This window comes from Parasteatoda tepidariorum, chromosome X2 (assembly GCF_043381705.1).
Source record: "Parasteatoda tepidariorum isolate YZ-2023 chromosome X2, CAS_Ptep_4.0, whole genome shotgun sequence".
Taxonomy (NCBI): domain Eukaryota; kingdom Metazoa; phylum Arthropoda; class Arachnida; order Araneae; family Theridiidae; genus Parasteatoda; species Parasteatoda tepidariorum.
In genome coordinates, this window is record NC_092215.1 from 49,840,521 (window position 1) to 49,860,965 (window position 20,445).

At 29.2% G+C, this 20,445-nt stretch overlaps 1 protein-coding gene across 1 annotated transcript in view; it reads right to left on the bottom strand.

Moving 5' to 3' along the window:
• LOC107437390 (transient-receptor-potential-like protein) overlaps nucleotides 1–20,445 on the bottom strand; it is a 264,329-nt gene that overhangs the window by 41,057 nt on the left and 202,827 nt on the right. The window contains exons 6-7 of the mRNA XM_071188199.1: nucleotides 17,441–17,574; nucleotides 5,726–6,221 (exon numbers count right to left, since the gene is read on the bottom strand). Coding sequence (XP_071044300.1) covers nucleotides 5,726–6,221; nucleotides 17,441–17,574 — 630 coding nt within the window. The remainder of the gene's footprint in view (nucleotides 1–5,725; nucleotides 6,222–17,440; nucleotides 17,575–20,445) is intronic.

Genomic DNA, 20,445 nt, shown 5'->3' on the forward strand with positions numbered 1-20,445 from the left:
AATCACCGAGGGCGCATATTTTACAGATAATCATGCACAATCCTAAACTCAACTGACTACTTGCTGTATATCGCCGTTTGACAAGAGTTAAGTAAATCGCTCTGGCTATTACACATTTACATTAGTCCAGCGAGGGCGCATTAAAAATCCATCGGGGGCGCCATGGCGCCCGCGGGCGCCGCGTTGCCTACCCCTGCTCTAAGGTATCATGATAAAATTATTGAATTTTACTCCATTCACTCAATTTTGACATTTTAACCTTTTTTTTTAGTTTTACCAAAATTATTACAAAACGCTTCTTTCAAAATTACAGCGTTTTTTGGTGTTCCCTTAGAGCTAGAAACACAATAGGTTTTACTATATTCTGGTAGCTTTGACCATATTTTTTTCTCAGTATAGGAGTATAGGAAGCATTACTAGGTCATTAAAGTCAATGACTACAACATTGTATAGAATACACCTTATTTTCATTTATCGTATGCCTGTTTAGGCAGTGAGGGTCCGATTGTTCCTATTTTTCAGTGGCGCCATCTATGGGCTGGAATTCGACTTCTGCCACGCCATTCACACAACCACAACCCATTTATAGGGCGGGTCACATTCACACACAAAGAAGAAAGGACATAGAACACACAGAGAGAGAAAGAAACATCCATGCCTTGCCCGGGATTCGAACCCAGAACCTTTCTAATGCAAGGACAGTTCCCTGCTCCCTACACAGGCCGGTCGGCAATACACCTAATGAGTGTGTTATATAATTCGTCTTCATAACTTTGGACATATGTTTGCCACAGTATTGTTTAGACAATAAAAATTTATTTTTTGACTTCAACGTTAATAATATCTCATATTTTTATTAGGCCTGATATTTCTCCAGAAGAAGTAACGCGTCTTTTAAGATAAAATGTAGATTTTGAACTTGCATGTAGGGTAAACCAACCAGTGAAGGAACACTACCCAGTGAAGGAACATTTCATATATATTCATTAAAAATAAGAATTTGAAAGTTTTTCTTTAGATTGATTGGTAACAATAGCTTACTGCCAAACAATAGGAAGTCATCTAGCAATGTTTTGGATTACCTGGTCAAATAGACTTCTCTGGAAAAATTTTTGAATTTGTTATTATCTCTGCAACACCTTGTTTCTTTGAAAAAATTATAAGGTGAGTGTTTGTATTTATATGTTTGAAGTGGAATTAATTGCATGTAATAGTTTTATTTTTCTCACTGTGAAAAAGAGAATTCAAAATATAGTTATTGAAGTTACGTTTTATTTTTTTTAAGCATCATAGCATAATAAAGTACTGAGATAAGGGGGTGTTTATTCACTGGATCACCAAACGATGAAAAACCAGTGAAGGAACAAGTGTTCCTTTACTGGTTTTTTTTCTAAGTTAATGAAAATAAAAGATAAACTTTAATTTTCTTGTACCTTTAGTGATGTTCCGCATCAAAAGTATGTTAAAAATACGAAAAACAACTTCTAACCAGTGAGGGAACAGGCATGTTCCTTTACTGGGCATAGATTTCCCAGTGAATGAACAGTATGTGTTAATATGTTGACACTTTAATTTTCAATTCATGATTACAAAAAAAAGTTAACATTTTCCAAGTATTTATATGTTATAATTTCAAGAATAGGCTTGTTTTTAAATATTTGTATGGCTTATAAATTCATGAAGAGCATTAAAAAATAACCAAAATGAAGTGTTCCTTTACTGGGTGTTCATTCACTGGTAAGAGCTGTTCCTTCACTTGGTCTTCTTACTACTTGTTATTTGAACCTCTAAAACTTTAAAACAATATTATGAAAGTCCTCTAAAATTTTTTTTACATGATTTGCAATTAGTAACAAATATGTTGACATTGTCATTTAAGTAAAATTACGAATTTTGAAATTAATATGATTTTTTAAAAGGCAAGCGAAGCTTAAGTGTTCCTTCACTGGTTAGTTTACCCTATTTAGTTTATTCCAGTAAAATTATTGTTTATACAATATAGATATGTTAGGATTGATAATTATAACACTCATGTCCTTAAAAAATGACGTTTGGAGATTCATCTGATTATTTATTCAATAATGAGTGGTTTGGGAGAATAAATATAATCTGTAAATTGTGTGTAATTTTTGTACATTATGCATTTGTAGACGTTACGCTCTGGGAAAAAAGTTATGGTTCAAACTACCAGAATAAGGCAAATTTTATAGTGTTTCTGGTTTTATGTTAAATCTAAAAAACCGAAATGCTTTTATGATTTTGGTATAATTTACAGTAGCATACGGTTTTATAATGAGATAGAAATGAAAATTGTGGTAAAATTGAGAAATGTTGTAAAATTTAGTAATTTTACATGGTGCTTTCAAACAGGGTATAATAACCATTAATTCGGTAAATTTTTTTTCAGTTTTATAATTTTTACTATATGTGTGGTACTAAGAGCTATAATTTTGAAATACAGAATAATCGGTAAACTGTTACCATATGAAAGGAAAATTATCAAATGAGCTAAATATCAAATAAAAATTTAAATATCGTTTATTTTGGTTTTATTAACCAAAATTATGTTTCTCCCCTTTTTTTCTTTCTTTTTTACAAGAAATGTGATTACCGTACAGTGTAGTAATTTTTTTAGAATTTCTTTCTCCACCAGTTCTAACAGCGGGAATAATCTACTGTAAATTTTGAAAAATTCATTTAAAATGATAAACAATTAATAAGGTTTTAAAGTATTTCAAAGAAAAACGCCTTCAATGGAAACGCGAAAAAAAAAAACGCAGAATTTATTTATAAATTTACTTTTTTCAGTTGGAGTTTAAAACATTGCAATCACTCCAAAAAATCATTTGTCTTATAATTGAAACGTTGAATGAAGGAATGTGTTAAGCAACATTCTAAAAACATTGAAATGGCTGGTTTTAAGAACATGTAAAGGACTGTAATATGTATAATACTTTACCTGAAATTCATTTTACGAACTTTACTAAAGTGTCATTGAATATGTGACTCAGAGACAAGGCGTGATTATAAAAATAAAAATACTGCTTATTTGTCGATTGAATTTTAGGAATAATAACCAATTATTGGTAACTGACAATCAAATTCACTCTACATTAATCTGATTTCAAATTGATTTAAATTCACCACAGTTCTAATTGTTTTTCATAACTATGCTTTAGATTTTGATCATTTTTCTTTAATTTAAGACTAAGTATTTATTTGAGACTTTAATGTATAGGTTTTGATAACTTCTTTTTTTATATGCATATAAGACTTCCAACTATTACGTATTGTTTCCCGATCCTGCATAACTCCAGCTTAATATTTTAACAACATACGACAGTAATAATAAATAATTTCCCAAAAATATTTAGCCAGTGAGGCAAGTCAATATTCACACATCAAAATATAATCATAAAAATGTATTTTGAAGTATGCTATTGAAGTACTATTATTTTGAAAATAATTTCCATCATTTTTCAAAATAATTTTCTAACTTTCAATGCTTTGAAATTTTGATTTGTTTCGGCAATTAGGCAACTAATCACTTACATTCAAGCAGCGCCATATATCACCAACGCAAATTTTTTTTTGTCTAATTCTCTTTATTTCGAAATTTTGATATTGGAAGTTTTTAAGACAGACTACAGATGTCATGGTAGCATTTCTAATAATATCCATTGCAACAAAAATGATTTTGTTACCAGTTTGTTTTTCTCGTAACTTTTGTTTTAAGTTTTTTTGCTTTGTTTTTTTTTGTTTTAAGAATCAATATCTTACAAAAATGAAATTCTTGTCAGAGCTTCAACTAGCAAGAGTTATATTGGATATTAATCTATGAATTGCGGAGAGCTTTTTAGTAAATGCTAAGCACATTTTTCTAAAAATATAAAAATGATATTTAAAAATTTTGGAAAAAAAGAAAGAAATTTGATGCATCACTCTATAAATATTGAGAAAAAAGCTAATCACAAAGTTTAAATTATTTTACTCCCTCGGCAAATAAATCACGAGTTAAGAAAGAGTTAAGAATGATTAAGAAAGCTAATAAATCAAGGCAAAAACTTTCATAAGAATGTAAGGGTTTTTTAGAAATAAAATGATATGCGGATAGTTAATTTATTACTTACAGTAAGTAAGCTACAAATTTATTTAGAAGCCCAAAAATGTTATTTAATAGCAGAAGTATATTTTTCTCTTTATTGGAAAAACTTGCTACTTTTTTGAGGGGATATATTTTATTGAGGGCAATTTTTTTCATTAATAGCAAATGATGTTCTTAAAAAGATGCAAATCAGAAAGAAAACATCTTTTTTTTTATATTTTTAATGTGCATCAACGTTTCAGTCATTTCTCGTCTTTTCCTTTTATTTGTAATAGAGATATTAGTTCAGAAATTTTATTAGTAATTTTATTCTTAACAGGGTAATGCTAACATTAAATACTCTACACTAAAGAAATTTTCAGATCTGATTTTTTAGATGTTCCGTTTGGTTTCAATAATTTTGTGCTGTAAAGAATTAAACAGTTCACAGTTTTACATTCCTTAAAATTAGAAAAAAATTGATGAAGATGTAAGAAAACTATCGTCATGAACAGTATTTATATTGAACAACAGCGAATAACTAATTTTTTTATCAAACTTTTTAAGGAATTAATTGAAATAATCTAATTTTTATTTTACTTTCTTACAAAATGATATAAAAAAAAACTATGCATAAATAATATTACCCTTTTTGAACTGCAAAGCTTTAAAGTGTGACATTTCTTTTATTTATTTATTTTTTTCTTAATTGACATAAAGTACATAATTTTTTAAAAGCATTTGTTTAGCATTAAATTTGCTCATTGCGTATTTAACTACAATTTACTTTTAAAGACATAGTTCAATGATTTTTTATTTCAAGTGATTTTCTAAAAATTGATGCAGTTTGATTTTAGAATTGATATAGATTTTGATGTTAAATAACCAGGTTAAATCCAAGCATAATTTTTCATTAGATAAAATAAAGTAAATCTCGTAGTTAAATTGATCCTTTTACTCTCATTTATCAATGACCTATAATAATTTTGTGGAATAAAATAGAGCATGGCAATAAAATTAATGCTGATTTCGAAATCATTAAATATATATATATAGATTCGTTCAGATTTTTATGAGTTTATACACACCTTTATGATTTAAATTTCGTAAATTATGAATAATCATCTCTCTAATGTGTATCTTCGGTGTCTCCTTTAAAACTTAGACTACGAAGTTATCTAGAGAAATATAGTTTTCATTTGATCCTCGTTTATTTTTAAATTTATAGTTGTGTTGAGTAAGTTGGCTAAATTGTACTATTAGGAAAGTTATCTGGAAGCAAAGTTCGCTCCAGTACTTAAAAATCCCATAAGTTTATCAAAAGATCTTCAGGAAATTTTAGCTTTGTACCCTGGTTTTATCACTAAATTTAAAAATATTTATAAGAAAAAATAAAATATTTTAGAAACACAAAAAAACTCCGCTTTTCTTCACAAAAAATTTAGACTGTTTTTTTTAAATAAAAAAAATATTGAAAATTATGAGTGTGACAAAAAAGTTTAGAAATGGAATTGTCATTAAAAAATTGAAAAGAAAGATCAATAAAAAGGCATTGAAAATAAAGACTTAATCGAATAAATATTTAAAACATATGCTTAATAAATTAAAATTTAAAAATTGAGATCAAAGTTAAGTACTTACGTCATGAAAGCATCAGGGTTATACTGACAGTTAAAAGTGATGTTTTCCCCAGCTACTACTTTAGTTTCACAAAATTCCGTATGAGAGTCATAATACCAGTAGAGCTGGTTAAGGCCACAAGCGAATGATGTCAGCACTAAGAAAAATATGAACAGAAATTTGGCGATATCAATAATCATACATCCCAAAGATATCTGTAGGGGTCCAAGATGTGGATTAGTCTGAAATAAGTAAATAATCCTAGCAAAACTAAAGACATTGGCTACAGCAAATACTCCTTCTGCTATAAGTGAAGGATCATTGCCTGGCCACAAAGCGCGCTGCAGAACTCTCGGTCCGTAACGTCCACTTTGGACCTGAATGTAAGCTATACCTTTCAAAGAAAAAGTTGTTAAATAAAGGCTAAGCATGATAAAGTCCAACCAATTCCACCATTGACGAACATATGCTTTTAATCCTTCTTCCCAAAGTTGCTTGCATTCCGCCCAAACCATACCTGAAACAAATCATACATTTCAATAAAATATTTATAAAGCATTATCAAGGATCCAATTACATCAATCATCAATGATTATTTTTATTAAGGACCTTTTTATATAACTTAGTTAGAGTTTTAGAGGTAAAATTACCACTAGGCTTAATTAGTATCGCTCATTTCTTAAAAATATGCTTACATTAAACGGGAAGCAAAAATTGCACTGATAATATTCAGAATACATAAAATGAACCAGGATTTTAGAATAGATATTTAAAAAAAGGGAAGAGATATCAATGTACGATTAGCTGCTTTATGGTTAAGAAATAAATAATTTTTTCTAAAAACATTTATTGTTAGTTACAAAGCTCAACGGTTAATGCTGCTAACTGAGGACTATAAAATTATACGGCAATGTTGTGTAGAAAACAACATTTGTTGAAAAGAAGACAGTTCGTGGACAAATTACATACGCTCGTACAAACATTTCAGACCGAATAATCTGGCCTGCAGCCTAGAATATTGTTTTACAGTCTTTACATCGAGCAACGGCTTCAGTCCACAGTTTTAGCAGCTAATTTTGAAACCTGCTGAGAATAAATCTGCTTTGCTAGTCAGAACACAGCCGCTTGATTTCTATTTCTTTGTCTCTTCTCGTTCTTTTAATATATTGATTTAATGACTGATTAATGATTGATTTAAAACTGATTTTTCAAAACAATCATTAAGTTAATCTGCCTTCTCTCCAATATATGTTGTTAAATCGTTTGAAGGAAACCAGAAAATTGGATATTTGCGAGTAAAGTCGTCGTAGATAAATCGGGACATATTTCGATTCAGAAGATAATCAAGTTCGACCCACACATGTGACGTCACCTACAGGCATTCAATTAAATCTGATTTATATCACATGGTTAAGCGTAATCACTGCACTTCTTGAGTTAAAAATACCCAATTACAGCTAAATTTTTGTGTTAACTGCGTATCATATCTTAAGCATTTAAGTAGAATTAAATTTATGCCATTTTGAGTGAGTTATTTTAAGTTTTTTTTTCTCAATAGTTAAATTAAATATTTTAATTTTTTAAGTGCAAATTATTTGATAATTTTATTTCAGTTTATTTATTTATTTTATTGAATAGCATAAATAGATTTTCAAATTCGAGGAATTAATTAATTAAAATCTTCTTCATATTTCATTCAAACTAAACTGCAACACTTATGCAAAATAAGCTTAAAATGTCAGACTTTTCATGACAAATTAGACAGATTATATTCCATTGGAACTATGGAAAGACGACTTGAAGTTTTAATTTCCAATTGATATTCTCCTGCAAACTGCATTCCATTGTATTTTCTCGTTGAACGAAGAAGTCCATCAATCATGTTACGTGCTCTAACATCCTGCATCATTATCTCAGTTTCTAGTCCAAATACATACATGGAATTTACCTCTAAATCTTCCCTAAATCGATTCTGTCTGGACAAATTCATCTTTTAGATATAAAGCAGTCTAAACTTTGCTTGAGAAAACAGTAAATGAAATAGACTTAGGAATTTTGGTTTTCGTGATTATTAAATGCATTATTACTTGAGGTTTTGAAAATTCCTTAAGTGATATTTCTTGTAACAGTACCTTAGAACATATATAAAGAAGTAATCAGAAAAATTATGGTCCAACGTGGTTAAAAAATTACAGTGATATCTAACTTAAATATATAAGATTACTATAAAAGTGTTTCTAAAAATGGTTTTTTTTTTGGAAGAAAAATTACTGCCAAGAAAAGAAGCGCAAATCACAATTTATTTCTCTTCATTTGCTTAATTTTCTAGTTAGAAATATGTATATGTAATAAAATATACAACATTTCTTTTATAAATTTATATTATATCACAATATTTAATTTTAGTAGTTTTAAATTATTATTAAGCAAGCTGTTTTTAAGAAAAGTCGCTAGCACATAAAAACATGCTTTTAAGCTCTTTTTTATATTCTTATGGCAGATGCCGATAGTCAGGACTTCGATAAACCAAAATATTTTTTAATCGAGATATTAAATTAACCGGAATACTCATTTAACCGAAATGACCAATCTTTTTAGTTACCTAGTGTCCTAGTAGTAGGGGCTCAAGGCGAAAAATTGACAACATGAGAATCAGTGAACGAGAAGAATTGCCAGTTTTAAGCTTGGAACAACCATGAATAGAAATTTCTTTAAAAAAATAGCCATAGCCATTTTTAAAAGCTGTTTAATTATTCGGATTCTTTTTTCGCCGATGGGCCTCAGTTCCGACTATTCCAGATAATTGGTTCTCTGTGAATTCTTTAAATATTGTGGAGGTCAGGGCAATTTCAATTCAAATGTTAAAGTGTATAATTTTGTTATAACTTGTAATGTTTGGTAAAGCTATCATCTAAAAGCCGCATTCGTGAATTCGTATTTATTTGGAATAATCTCAAGTGTTTTTTTTTCCACTTGTGGTGTCAGGAGAGTGATTTAGCTAATAAAGAATTTTGACATAAATTTTCAATTATATCTATTTCTTGTTTTACTTTATTTTCATTTCTTCGCAAGCAGTGTGGCAAAAAAAATGGTCAACCCTGAATAACTTTTGATCTAATGATCGGATCTTCACGTTCTAGGATTCAATCTTAATGGCTTAAGAAGGTGACCTGAAATATGTTAATTAATTAGCGCAGACGATATTTGAAGTTACAAAATCAGTCACTAAAACGTATATTCGCTGAATAAACATACTTTTTTTCGATGAATTTAGATTTCTGACCCCCAAAATATAGAGGGTAGCCGCAATCAGGGAAATATGGTCCCAATAGTTTGGTCAGGAGAGCCTTGCAAAGTTTGGACCCCTTAATGTTAATCATTCTTTTTGCGCATTTCGCTTTATATCGGGAACTTTTTAAGCGATTTGAAAATTTTTTTGCACACAGTTATAAAATTCGTTTATCTAAAGATAATTTCATGAAAATTTTTTTTTAGTAAATATTTATTATTTTTTATTATTATGTTTAACTATTGTCGAAGAATAATTTTAAGCAAGTATTTATTATTTTTATAATAATAAAAATACAGTAATATAATAATATAATGAAATATAATAATAATAATAAAATAATTTTAAGTAAGTATTTATTATTTTTATTATTTTATTAATAAATGGTCGAAACATTTTTTAATTGTAAGGTATACATTTTCATGCCATTTTAAAGCATGTAATTTTACTTCACAAAGTACAAAATTTGAGCGAAATCGGTTCAATAGTTCCTGAGAAATCGAATTTCAGACTTTTTTGAAATTCAGTTTCTCAGGAACTATTTAACCGACTTTGCTCAAATTTTGTACTTTGCCATTTAAAATCGTATTCTTTAAATTGATGAAAAATTGCAAACCTTACATATCGAAATTTTTTTCGACAATTATTAAATAGAAAAATAAAAAATGAAAAATACTTACAAAAAAATTATTTTTTTCATGGACTTATATTTGGCTAAACGGATTTTATAGTAGTAGTAGTAGTATTTAATTTACGTCGTACTAGAGCTGCACAATAGGCTATTGGCGATGGTCTGGGAAACATCCCTAAGGATGATCCGAAGAAAAGCCATCACAATTTTGATCCTCTGCAGAGGGGGTGACACCCCTCTGCTTCGGTAGCCCAACGACCTGCACGCGAAGTCGAGAACTTTACGGTTTTAACAGTTTAACGAGAACCAATACCGCTCACCCTCGGTCCCTACGCAGGCTGATCCAAGTGGTCACCCACCCGCACACTGACCGCAGACAGTGATGCTTGACTTCGGTGATCTGCTGGGAACCGTGTCTTAACGATCAGTCCACTGCGGGAAAACGAATTTTATAGCGCAAAAATTTTTTTAATTCGCTTAAAAAGTTCTCAAAATATAGCAAGACATGCAAATGCGTTTTTCTTTTGGTGTACTGTATATTTTTTTAAAAAATAACATATTTTTTTATTAGCATTTTTTTTTAAAAATGAATTTTTTACCGAATATTTCAAAATAATTGAATAATTGATAAAATGATTCATATTAAGTGTCACGATTAAGAATGTTTTATGGCATATTTTAGAGATAACCTTCAAAGAAAGATTAATCAATTGTAAATTTATTTTAATAATTTTACTGTTCTACACAGATAAACTCATTATAGAGTATTGAACAGTAATTTAATACAACCTTAATAAGAATATAAGTTGTAACATTCTATATACTTCCAATCTGAAACATATATTAAGTTGAATCATACTACCTGATAATATGATTCACTTCGCGCAGAAAGTTTACACTTTAGTAAAGTTGCGATTAACAACATAAGTCAACATTAATCCTATTTTTATGAAACTGTGATTTACACCAATGTTTGTAGGGCAGTGGCTCAGGGGATACAGCGTTCGTTGTCTAATGAGGTGAACCAGGTTCGAATCCCAGCGATGGCTGGACGATACGAATCCACTTCCGGCTTGCACCGACCACATTGCTGTCGCGAAATATTCTCAGTGGTAGACGGATCATGGGTTAGAGTCCCCTTGCCGTCAGGCTAACCGAGGGAGGTTCTCGTGATCTTCCTCTCCATGTAACTGATATGCTGGTTAGTTCCATCAAAAAGTCTTCCACGAAGGCAAATTTCTCCCAATACTTGATCCAGGAGTTCCCTTGTCTTCTGGATTGGGTTTAAAATTACGAGGCTACAGAGTTGAGCATTAGTAGTCGTAAACGCAAACAATTGGGTCGGCTGTTCAACGACGGTTAGAAAATAAAAAATAAAATGCTTTCAGAGCAGTGGCTCACTGGTTAGCGTTCAACTTCTAATGAGGTGAACCGGGTTCAAATTCCCAGCGATGGCTAGACGATACGAATTCCACACACAGCTTGCACCGCCCGCAGTGCTGGCGTAAGGTATCCTCAGTGGTAAACGCTTCATGAATTAGAGTCCTCTTGCCGTCAGGTTAACCGTGAGATGGTTTCGTGTTCTTCCTCTTCATGTCACGCAAATGCGAGTTAGTTTCATCAAAAAGTCCTCCACGAAGGCAAAATTTCTCCCAATACTTGAGTAAAGAGTTCCCTTGTCTTCAGGATTGGGTTCAAAATTACAACGCTGCAGTATTGAACATTGGCAGTCATAAATTTAAAATTGGGTCGGCTGTTTAACAATGGTTTAAAAAGGAAATGTTTGTAGGGCATAGAAGTTGGGCATGAATATTGTTTATTGTTTCAAATAATGATAAAAATATCTACATACATGATTCTTTTTCTTTTTCTTAGACGGAGGATATTTTTCCTTTTATTGGAAAGGAACTAATAAGAAAACTTTTGTAATCTTTTTTAATATCCACTTTATAGTTTTTATATTACATTAAAAATTTTCTTCGCCATTTCATTTAATAATTTTCACAGGTATAATAAGCGTATAATTTCCATTTTTAAATTATACGCTTTTACACACATTGTTTTATTATTAAATAAAATGTTTCCCGAGTCCAAAAAATGAGTAAAATAAATAATAAAATACATAATAAAATAATAAATCAAATAACAAATAAATGGTTGTTGTTATTCCTATGTTATCATTTGTTCATTGGCAATGGCAAAAACCACATTGAAAACTCTACTGAAACGAAAATAACCGATGTCTGGTTAATTTAAAAAGCATCTATGTTTCTGGTGCAATTTTTGCACGCTTTTATGTAAGTAAAATACTGCACGGAAATTATACAAGTTACATAATATACGAGTCATAAGCTATTAACTAAGCACTCTTTTTTCATGCAATACACTTTATTAACTGCCATAAATATTGTTCAAAACATGTAATAATGATGTAAAATAAGCATATATCTTGATTTGTTAATAATGCAATCATTAATTTTATACAGAAAAATAAACAATTTTATTTTAATCAGTCACATTTTTTCTGTCATTAAGTAGTTAAATGTTTTGTTCCAATTCTACAGCTTAATCTGATATAATTAAAAAAATGTATGATACGAATTAAATATACACACTTATCTATATTATTAAATTTCTTGTTATCCTTAACTGATTTGTTAGTTTTTCAAAAGTCAATGCCGCGCTAGTAAATTTAAATATATAAAAATTTAAATTCATTCAGACATATGAATAAAACCCTAGATTGAAAAACTGGTTCAAAAAATCCATGAAGACTCAAAGCTGTCCACCCTCCAGGCCTATATGTGAGAAACTGTTTGCAAAAGTGATGATCCAGAAAAAAAGTACAACCGCCAAATCTGTTATCTTAAGTTCTTTTTCTATATTTTTTTGGAAAAAAGGGGCCATTTCTTTTGGGGAAAAATAACTCAGATGAGAGTCCTATAAGGCACCGAGCATTGATGCAGCCTGTTGTTACTGAGGGAAAAAAATCGTTGAACGTTTCCTTTTTTTTTGTCCCCTTTTGCTCAGAAAATAGCCACGTGAATGCTTTAGGGAAGAATATCAGTTCGAATGTGAAAAGTGGGCTTTGTGGAATATATAAGTTCTAGAAAGTTCGATCGCTAGATCGGGAAATGATTAGGTGTTGGATTATAGATCCACCTAGGGTTTTGGTTTGCTTAAAGGATAAACGCGATAAAAAATTGCAGAAAAATAAATAAAAGAATTTGGGAAATGGAGGAGTTATTGTAGGATTGAGAAAATACTTTGAAACACTCACGGATATTGCTGTCAAAGGAATTGGTTTAAAGATTTAATTTAAAGAAAATGTTGTTCATGTCTGGTTAAATACTGTTGAATTGAGTTTTGTTCTTTTTTTTAGTTTAAAAAAAATGTTAATATAGATTGAGTCACGGATATTGCTGTCAAAAGAATTACGTTGTTCACGTTTGCTTAAATACATATTTTATTACGTTTGCTTAAATATATATAAATAAATTGAGTTTTTTTTAAGTTTAAAAACCTTATTAATTTAGATTACATATATTATTACGTTTGCTTAAATACATATAAATAAATTGAGTTTTTTTTAAGTTTAAAAACTTTATTAATTTAGATCGAGTCACGGATATTGCTGTTAAAGGAATTGGTTTAAAGATTTAATTTAAAGAAAATGTTGCTCGCGTCTGCTTAAATATTGTTGAATTCATTTTTTTTTAACTTTAAAACCTTGTCAATTTTGATTGACTCACGGATATTGCTGTAAAAGAATTGGTTTAAAGATTTAATTGAAAGAAAATGTTGTTCACGTCTGTTTAAATACTGTTGGATTGAGTTTTTTAAAAAATTTTTTAAATTTATTTATTTTTTTAAGCTTAAAAACCTTGTTAATTTAGATTAACTCACGGGTATTGCTGTTAAAGGAATTGGTTTAAAGATTTAGTTTAAAGAAAATGTTCTATTTGAATATTGTTGAATTCAGTTTTTTTTTACTTTAAAACCTTGTTAATTTAAATTGACTCACGGATGTTGCTGTAAAAGAATTGGTTTAAAGATTTAATTTAAAGAAAATGTTGTTCGCGTCTGTTTAAAAACTGTTGAATTGAGCTTTTTTTTAGTTTTAAAACCTTGTTAATTTAGATTGAGTCACGGATATTGCTACTTGGTTTAAAGATTTTATTTCAAGAAAATGTTATTCGTGTCTGTTTAAAGATGGTTGAATTGAGTTTTTGTTTTACTTTAAAAACCTTGCTAATTTAGATTGACTCCCGGATATTGCCGTCAAAAGAATTGGTTTAAAGATTTAATTTGAAGAAAATGCTTTACGTGTCCGTTTAAATACTGCTGAATTCAGTTTTTTACTCTTAAAATCCTGTTAGATAAGGTCAGAGATTTTGCTGTAAAAAAAACTGGTTTAAAGATTTAATTTTAAATAAAATATTTTTCATGTGTGTTTAAATACTGTTCAATAAAGTTTTTTACTTTAAAAATCCTGTTAAATAGATTGATTCACGGATATTGCTGCCAAAAGAATTGGTTTAAAGATTTAATTTAAAGAAAATGTTTTTCATGTCTGTTTAAATGCTGTTGAATTGAGATTTTTATATTAAAAATCCTTCTAAATAAATTGATGAGAATTCTGCAAATGTTTAAATCTCACGAGAATTTCATTTCTGAAAAAAAAAAAAATCTATACTTACAATTATTGCTAAAAAATATTGTTAGTTATATTCTCCCAAGATAATTTGCATAAACTTCTCCGTTATATTAAATAATTTTCGAATAAATTTTTATTCTTTTCTGTTCCAATAAATCTAATTCGAATTTATTTTTATGTTCTCGGTGGGATGTGAGCATAGATGATAAATATATTAATTTTCTTTCTGGAATCGTTAAATGTATGAATTCTAAATTACAGTTTTTGCAGTAAATTGCATCATATAAATAAATTCACTGTCTTTTACATGAATTACATCCTATTTTCATGTTTTTTTCCACATGTTTTGGCGTTACTAAAAACGAAAATTGGTGGTAAGTTCTTTACTTCAAAAGAACTCTAATGGATCTTTTTTGGTGTTTAATACACCAAGAACTATTCTTGTTGTTTTATTACACCACATGGAGAAAATAGTTCTGGTTAATTTACTGTATTGTTATGGTATTGACATTTCTTATAAAAACACCATATTTTTGTTAAATAAAACCAACATATACGGTTATTTAAACCATTAATTTGGTAATTTTTCCGTTCACATGGTTTACCGGAAATTCTTATTTTTAAAATCTTAGTTTTTATTATTACACATTTAGTAAAAAAATGCAAAATTGAGAAGTATATTTAATCGAGTAAATGATTTTTATGCTAAGCTCTAAGTTATCATGGAAAAACTATCAAACTTTGCACATTTATCAGATTTTTTTTCCACCTATTATAAAACCATATTTTATTGCTGAATTTACGAAAATCATCACCAAAGCGCTTCTGTAAATATAACCGAGAGTTTTGATATTCTTATAGAGCCAGAAGCATAGTAAATTTAATCATATTCTAATAGTTTTGACAATTATTTTGTTTTCAGTGCATTATTAGTGTAAAATAATTTCCACCATTTTTATATTAAGGAGACCAGAGAGTAATGCCGTTTCGGTGCATTTGATATTTGTTATCAAGATTTTATTTTTAATCAATAATGTATTCACCCTCGTTAGCGCAACAACCCTTCAATTTCAAATCGAAAATGAATCGAAATGGATCAAAAATATAAGGGCGATTCTCACAAAATACGACAATTGACCGTCTTTTGCTCCAAGATCTAATACTATATTACTAAAAGAACTTTTTTAAAAGAAAATAGTAAATAGCATTGCTGTTAGCACTTTAAAATGACTTTGCACTAACATTGACTGCTTTGTATATTTAACTGAATTTCACAATGTCATTTTCCTGGTATGTCACAAACAATATTTCCAATAATAATTAGCTTCAAAACTTCCCATAAATTTTTCACTATCGAATTCATTTTATCTCAACCGTTGTAAGAATTTCTACAATATATGTAAAGGGTATTATTTTCAAAAAATGTATTGAGAATAATTTTTTCTGACAATAATTTGTTTGTCACATGAAAATCATTCATTTTCCTCTCTACTTTTTTTTAGTAATTTATAACCAAAATAGATAGCGGCAGCAATCAATATCTTAGGTTAAAAGATTGATTAGAATATGATCCTATCAGAACATGTCTTATTTCAGGAATAAAGAACCAACTTTCCGGTTCAAAATCTATTTCAAAAAATTTTATAGCGTGAGTAGGTTTTTATGCTGTCATTTTCTTGTCTTATTGAAATCATTAATAACATTAGCTACATAGATTTACCTGAGTTATTTCAAGAAATCCTGTTGTTTTATGCGGAATGCAAACGTCTAGACCGAAATGCTAAATTAAATTAAAATTAAATGCTGTAAAATGGCAAATTGTCATTTTCCTGGCTGTCATTCCCCTGGCTTATAAATGCCAGTCACCTGAATTTTTTTTAAACAGTCTAATGTAAAGAGGGAAAGTAAATATTAACCAAATACCCAGTTTATGTAAGATTTTAATATGCTTGTATGTAATCAAAGTTATTTATTTGTTTAATGCTTGATTATTATACACGATTTTATTCTGTAGGTACATATCAACAACAAAAACGTTTTTGATTCTTTCTACAGTGGATAAAAGAATTAATTTAAACAATTCATGGTCCATCTAATGCAGAGGCTTTAGGTTTTTTTTTCAAAGCACAGATAGCTAAAATATAGAGGATAAGCTAAGGACATCACTGTACAATTTAATTCTGTACAAAATTAAATTCATTCATCAATTAAATTCTGTACAATCTAAACTCTACTTGGGTGCTTAAATTAAAAAAAATGTAATTATTTGAAATATTTTAAATTTAAATAATATAATAAAAAAATTTCAGATGTAAATTACTATAAAATTAATTTTACTAGGTAATTTTAAAGCATGGGGCCTAAAAACAATCAAGGAAAAATAAATTGCGGAAAAAACGAGAAGACGAGAAGAAATGGTAGGTTCAAATTGTTCACAATTAGTTTTGGAATTTATTTAAATAGAAAGTTAAAATTAACTTTTCAACTTTGTCTTTTCGAGTTTCTTAAGTTGAGTTACTTACCATTAGCTTAGAATGATTGTTTTCTTAACTTCTAAGTCATTATGTCATTTTCTTGGCATTCTAAATTTGGTGAATTAAAATTTTTTTTCTAGAAAAAATGTCAATAAACTACACTGCTGTCTGTAAGGTATCAACAAATATAACGAAATAAATATACAAAAAAATTAGATTGTTTGGAGGACTTTAAATTCGAAGAAATTTTTTTCTAAATAATGTTTTCAGTTAATCCAAAATTTTTGTTCCAAATGTTTCGAAAAATGTTTCAAAAGAATCACCCATAAGTTGGTTATTAAGACTAACGAATATTTAATGCACCGAAACGACATTACTTTCCGGTCCCCCTTATATAATTAATTCGTTAGATAAGATAGTTCAATGTGTCTCAATATCTTAAACACCTTTTTTTATAATATCATTCATTCCAAAAATACGCAGCTTTATAAAAGTAAATAATTGATATACATAATTGATATTAAAAATAAATGTAAACTGTGTATTATGTCATAAAAGGAAATGAATTAAGGGAAAAGACACCCTATAAATTGCCCAGACAATTTGATCTGAAAAACAACATTCATTAATTTGTTTGCCAATCGTTTCTTATAAACAAAAATAAAAATAAGGTTGGTACACTTACCAATGACCCAGAAGAAAATAAGCCATTCCACAAACGATAGAGGCGGACCTCGAACATTTTGGCGAGATCTTTCACTTCCCTCCGTCCTTGTAGAAGCCAAAACCAGCAGTAAAAGAAAAAATCCGAAAGAGGCACTGGAATAAGATAATATTTAATTTGAAGATAATGATACTATTCATGTTTTTATCCATAACATTCAGTAATTTAGAAGAATAATACTCTATGACAATAAATACAGGAGGTGGAAAAAATAGTGGAAACAATTTTGTTCATATTTCTGAAGAAATACTTAAAGAATTATTTTATAACTTCAGATAAATGACGCCTGCATTGTTGGGGATCCCCATTAAAGTGTCTTTGCTTTTGACTGTTTTCTTTCCTTATGGAATCATATTTCGGTGTATGAAAGTTTATTGTGGTGTTATCATTTGTTATTTAATTTTGTCTTATTACACGAAATAATATTGGTAGAGAACTCCTTATCATTTATCATTTGAAAACTAATTGAAACATTGTTTGAAACTTTTTAAATGTTTAAAATATTCTTATCAGACTTCTCTTATTAGTTGCTAAATACGATTCTCTATGAAATTAAGGCAAAGCAATTTAAAAATTTTCCCATGCATTCGCAGTATAATAGCATGGAACTCAGGCATACTCATATCTTGTGCAGTTTTAAACCAATAATTCTCAAATTTTAAAGCAATATTTTAGCAATTAATTTTAAATTGTTCTAGAAATTTTGTTTTGTTTTATTGAATATTTTTAAAGTTAGAGCAAAAAAAGGAAAAAAAGAACGTGATACTAGTTTTTTTTAATAAAAATGTTCATATCTCCATAAATATTAAAGCTAGGCTTACGAAATTTTGTGCAATTATTGCATATAATGACCGAAATAATTGTTGCAAGTTATAAATTTATTGCTATATTATTTAGCATAGGGTGGGGGAAAACATTATTTTCCGTTTGTAATGTACTGTAGGTTCCTGAAGCTTCTAAAATCTTTAAACCTCATTGATAAGTGCGAGAAATCGCATGATCTAAGCAAATTTGAAGATATAAAATGATTTTTTAAGCATTTCTTGAGGAGTACGAAAAAAATGTATCAGCATAGCAGCGTTCCCATTATTTTTTTCCACCCCCCCTTCATTGATGCATTTCTTATGTCAAAAATACACACGGAAATAACTATGTATAGAATTCACCACATTCTGAATAATGTAATGTAAGGTAGAACTCCTAGCATTCTAAGGTTATGAAAATAAAATTGACAATAAATAAATTTGTATTTTTAAAATAATTTTATACTTAGGCTGAGGTTTACGCAGTTTTATAACAGTGGGAAATGAAATGAAATTAATATTCAAATGTACCTTAATGTATCCAGTACTTGTAGAAACTTTAATAATTGATTTATAATATAAAATAAAGAGAATTAGAAAATAAAATTGATTGCTAATGAATTATTATTTTTAAGTCAGTTCATTCAACATACTGAGAGAAAAATGGCTTTTTATTTTCAAGACAACTAAGTTGAATACATTATTTTCATACATATCTTAACTTAAATAGGAAAAAGCAGGGTAAAATAGAGTACCTAAGATTTGAAGATCTGTTGGAGCTTAATTGCTCGACATAGAAACTGTCAGATTTAATCAAGACATTTATTGTTTCATTGTGTACACTATATCAGTCCTAAAAAGTCATAAATGTAATTTTTTAATACCTGATTTTTTTGCAGAAAAAATATAGATAACACCCAGTCTTACCCACTAGTAGGGTAAGACTAGGTAAATATTTTAAATAACTTTATAAGAAATTTAGAAATACTAGAATTTCTCGGAAAAAGAAACAAGCAGTTCTATTTTATATGGCAGTTTAAGAAAATCATGCATGTAATTTATATGGGTGATGTGTGTAATTATCTTCTTCCTCTGCTGCACTGCAGCTTTCACGAGCCCAGGATAGACGCGCATGAAGGGGAGAAAGCAAGACTGAGTAGCACCCGGTCTTATCCTAAGAGTAGAGCGTATCGAAATGAAGCAGAACTGTGCTACTAGTGGACTAATTCCCTATTTTTTGTTAGGTTATGAATCATTAGTAAGCGTATAATAAGCCGGACTAAAAATAATTTTGATAACTCTAATGACTAATAAATAAGATCAATAAAATGTTGGAGTAGTAAAACAAGCTTATCTACCCAGACGCAATAAATTACTCCACAATATGGTAGATCCTTCTCTTTGAATACTAGATTGTAATGCAGAATTTTCCACTAAAAAATTGAACTACCCAATCGGGGTACCTGGTCTTACCCTGTTTCACCCCACTCTCCCACTGTTCAGATTATAATAATATAAAACATAACATTAAATAATGAGCATTAGAAAGTAACATTAATGGGTTATGAATTTTTAAACAGTTCATTATTCAAGATAAAGAAAAACGATGCTGCTAATTTTTTGGACGCTAAAATTGAGTACGGAATTTTCATATCTATCTGAATACATATAAATCCTGCACAAATATTAATAACACATACTTTATATAAAAAAGTTCAAAATGAAGATAAAACAAAGGAAATTTGCAGACATATGAAAAAAGGAGGGAAAGGAAAAAAAAATAATTATAAAATAACAAACAACTGGGAAAAAAAGGATAAATTTTTTTTAAAAAATCCGTGAAATAAAAGATATGATCTTTTCATCAGCGCACACTATTATATCCGCAAAAAAGAGTGCTTTCTGATATTGTATCAATATAGCGGAAGCAATATATATATATACATATAAATATCAATATCTCTCTCTCTCTCTCTCTCTCTCTCTCTCTCTCTCTCTCTCTCTCTCTCTCTCTCTCTCTCTCTCTCTCTCTCTCTCTCTCTCTCTCTCTCTCTCTCTCTCTCTCTCTCTCTCTCTCTCTCTCTCTCTCTCTCTCTCTCTCTCTCTCTCTCTCTCTCTCTCTCTCTCTCTCTCTCTCTCTCTCTCTCTCTCTCTCTCTCTCTC